Genomic DNA, 3,809 nt, shown 5'->3' on the forward strand with positions numbered 1-3,809 from the left:
TCTTGTTATCGTGGTGAAGTTAATTTCCTGCCCTAGCAATGATTTTTGCTAATGACATTAGCATTTATCCACATGAGGTACTTTCTACTTGGATTAGTCAAGATATCACATCTCCAGCAATAAAACATGTGAAATTCTAATTCCATGATAAAAAATAAATATAGATTATTCTTTTAAGCTTCCGTTACCTCTTATGTTTGCTTTCTGTGCGAGTAACAGCTATTCCAACTTGAGGTATCGATTCTTACTCCATTATTTGAATTACCTGAATTTGACATAAGTTCTTCACCTAATAGACAAAGTTGGTGGTGTCACATGCCCTACAAAAGTCAGTATCATATATGATAGGACCCTGATGTAAAATGTGATTAGAATGCGTTAAAGAAAATTCCGGCAACAAACAGTAAGCATCGAAAAGGAAATTGAACTGTTTTAAATAAAACATAAGAAAATGCACAGTAGAATTATTAATACAAAGTTGAAAGAGAAAAATGATAATCTTTCAGCAGTCATAGAAGCTCAAATTCCAAATGATAATCTTTGACAATTTAAAAATGATTTAACTTATATACATTCATCGTATAATTAATGCTTATACCATTTTAAATAATTGTAAGTTATAGTAAACAATTTTTTATATTTATTAATTTTACTTATTACATAAGTTATCTTTAACTATAAATTTTCAGGTAATTTTTACGCTAGGATTTAGCAACCAAAACAAGAATGAAGAATGAAGAAAGAAAAAGATATAGTCAAAGTAAGTTAGCCGAGATTGCCTCCAAATGTATGGTGGGAGCTCATTAGGTGGCATTTATTTGTGACTGACTTAAGACACAAGTGACACATGAGGGCCCCACGTAGGGGTTGGGTATGGGTAGAAAACAGATATATCCGCACATGCATGCACATATAGTTAGTTGCTAAGATAGAAGAAAATGTAAGAAAGTGAGAGATGTATATCACCGAATCCATTTGGTCGAAGAGTACTAGTCTTAATCTCTCTCCCTCTCTTAGTTTCAAACTTAAAAGTAAATTAAAGAGAAGCAAAGGATGACAATGAAAGGAAAGTTGAGATAATCAAATCCATTTTAATTTCTATTGTTCACATATCTCTCTAGAAAGATTTACGGATATAAGTAAGGATATTACATGAGTTGAGTTGGGATATTTCATGGGATTATTTAAGCTTACTATATTTGGTAAATTTATTCCATCACTTGCGAATTAATACCCATAACTAAACACACAATAAATACAATCCCATATTTTATTCTGAAATTACTATTCTTATTATATATCCCGGTAATCAAACAACCCTAACAATATATATTGACGATATACTATTAGTAAATTTTAACTTGTGATAATATAATAGTTACTTATCAGATTATCAATTTTGTCAAAAGAGTTAATACGATATGTGATTATCGATCTAATGAAGAATTTAATTATGTACAAAAAAAAAATACACTTTTGATGGATATAACTTGTCCTCTAGAAAACAATTGGCCTATCCTTTGCCTCCAATTACAAGCGCGGCGCCATTAGTCTTCTCTTATATATAGGAGTAGTTTCCAAGCTAATCACCTTCTTCTCTTCCCACTCCTCCCAAACAATACCACACCCCATTTTCTTCTAGTATTAGTAAGATTATTATTTTATCTTAATTTACTCTTTGAAGGAAAACTCCAATACCTCTTTTCTCTCTCAAACATCTCCCTCTATCTGTTTTTCTTTCTGATTTCTTCTTCATTGGTTATGTTATTGTATTCCCAATTGCCCATACATAGTTGATACATCCAATCATCTCTTTCATTTCTTGGTATATATATATCCCCAAGGCTAAACGTTTTTATAATTTTTAAATGAAATTAGGGGAATTTGTAGAAGAAACCAAAAACCATTCTCCTAATTATATTACTAGCAGTATGTTTGCTAAGCTTCATCATGCCCAAAATTTCCACCACCAACTGCCACCTCAGCCAATATCCACCGTAGCAGCACCACCTTCCTCCTCCGCCAACGACGGTGCCACGATCGAAGTTGTCCGCCGTCCACGTGGCCGTCCTCCTGGTTCCAAGAATAAACCTAAACATGCAACTTTCATCATAAAAACACGTGACGATCATGTGGAAAAACCTTCCATGAGTCCTTATATTCTTGAAATTCCAACTGAGGTTGATATAATCGATTCTATTTTTCGTTTCTGCAAAAAACAAAACATGGGTCTTTGTGTTCTTAATGGTTCAGGGACAGTCACAAATGTTACTCTTAAGCAGCCTTCAAATAGTACTGCTGCTTCTACTGTTACGTTCCAAGGCGCTTTTAATATTCTATCCATTTCAGCTACAATTGTTTTAGAGAATTCCAGCTTACCTAATGGGTTCACTATTTCGTTAGCAGGACCACAAGGTCAAGTGGTGGGTGGGGCTGTTATTGGGCCACTTTTGTCGGCAGGGACTGTATATTTGATTGCTGCTACGTTTAATAATCCTTGTTACCATAAGTTCCCGGTGGAGGATGAGGACGGCGGTCAGTCGCCACCGGTGGCGGTGTCTGGCGGAGGAGATAGTGGACATCCACCGGATCAGTCTTTTTGCACTTCTAATCAATTGCCATCAGATATGATATGGGCACCTACTGCTAGACAACCACCACCACCTTACTGATTAATCTAGCTAGAGGATATATACGGTTTTTTTTTTTTTTTTTTTTGGATTGATCTCATGGCACTGTGAAAAAAGAACGGACTTTGATTTTCTTGTTTTGCCTTTTGCTTAGTTTTGATTTATTAGTTGACTTTAGTTTTTTGCGTTTAATTAATGTACCGGGCTAAGAAATTTTGGTGTTTGTTTTGTTGGGAGAAGGAAAAGTGCACTTCGACCCCAATTTAATTTTGCTAAACATTGACCATCGTTCCCTTGGATTGATGTTATATAGTTTATTGAGCATAAAGTTTTAAAACGAAAGAAAAAAGTAAAATTTATTGTCATAACAATTATGTGGATACAAAATTTCTGAAACTTATGATATTAGACATATAATAACATTTGTTTAAATATAAAAACTTGTTAGTATTAAGGTTAAATGAGAAGTTTAAGTTAAATTATATTCAAATATATATAACTGTCATACTAAATGAGACGAACTAAAACTGTCATACTAAATGAGACGAACTATGTCATACTAAATGAGACGAACTAAAACTGTCATACTAAATGAGACGAACTAAAACAGAAATTCTATCGCATAAATTGAAATGGAAGTATATTTTTTGCATAACTATTCATGTATTATTCTTGTGGCGGACCCAACTTATGCGAAGGGGTGTTAATTGACATCCCTTTATTAAAAAATTACACTATGTAACAAGGTAAAATTTAAGTTTTACTTATACTATATACTATATGTGTTACTTTCTTTATTTTTTTCGTATAATTATTTTTTATATTTTGATATTTCTTAATAAAAATTCTTGGTTCCGCCTTGACTCTATCTATGGATATACTATTGTTTAGGTTGTTTTGGTATATATATATATATATATAGTTCATGCGTTTATATGAGTGTTGATTATAAGGGGTTTGGATGGCTGGAAATGTGCTGTCATGACATTGCTTTGAAGTTTGAGATCATAGTCTTTGACTGTGCTGATACTGACTGATGATAAGGGATGAAGAAATTTCTTCATTTCAGGCATTTACTTTGCAGTTTTACAGAAACTGCAGCAACAACAAGTGGCTGAAGATGATGTTGACTTTTCCCTTCTTGGTTTCGGTAGATAAAAGTGAAGATCTAGTATTGTT

General features: G+C 33.2%; 1 protein-coding gene across 1 annotated transcript; it reads left to right on the plus strand.

Annotated features, from left to right (window-relative positions):
- Positions 1-1,539: 1,539 nt before the first annotated feature.
- Positions 1,540-2,927, plus strand: LOC107759491 (AT-hook motif nuclear-localized protein 17). Its single transcript, XM_016577454.2, has one exon. The coding sequence runs from the start codon at positions 1,869-1,871 to the stop codon at positions 2,670-2,672; it is 804 nt and encodes a 267-aa protein (XP_016432940.1). The 5' UTR covers positions 1,540-1,868; the 3' UTR covers positions 2,673-2,927.
- Positions 2,928-3,809: the final 882 nt, after the last annotated feature.

Source organism: Nicotiana tabacum, chromosome 20 (assembly GCF_000715075.1).
Source record: "Nicotiana tabacum cultivar K326 chromosome 20, ASM71507v2, whole genome shotgun sequence".
In the NCBI taxonomy this organism is placed as follows: Eukaryota; Viridiplantae; Streptophyta; class Magnoliopsida; order Solanales; family Solanaceae; genus Nicotiana; species Nicotiana tabacum.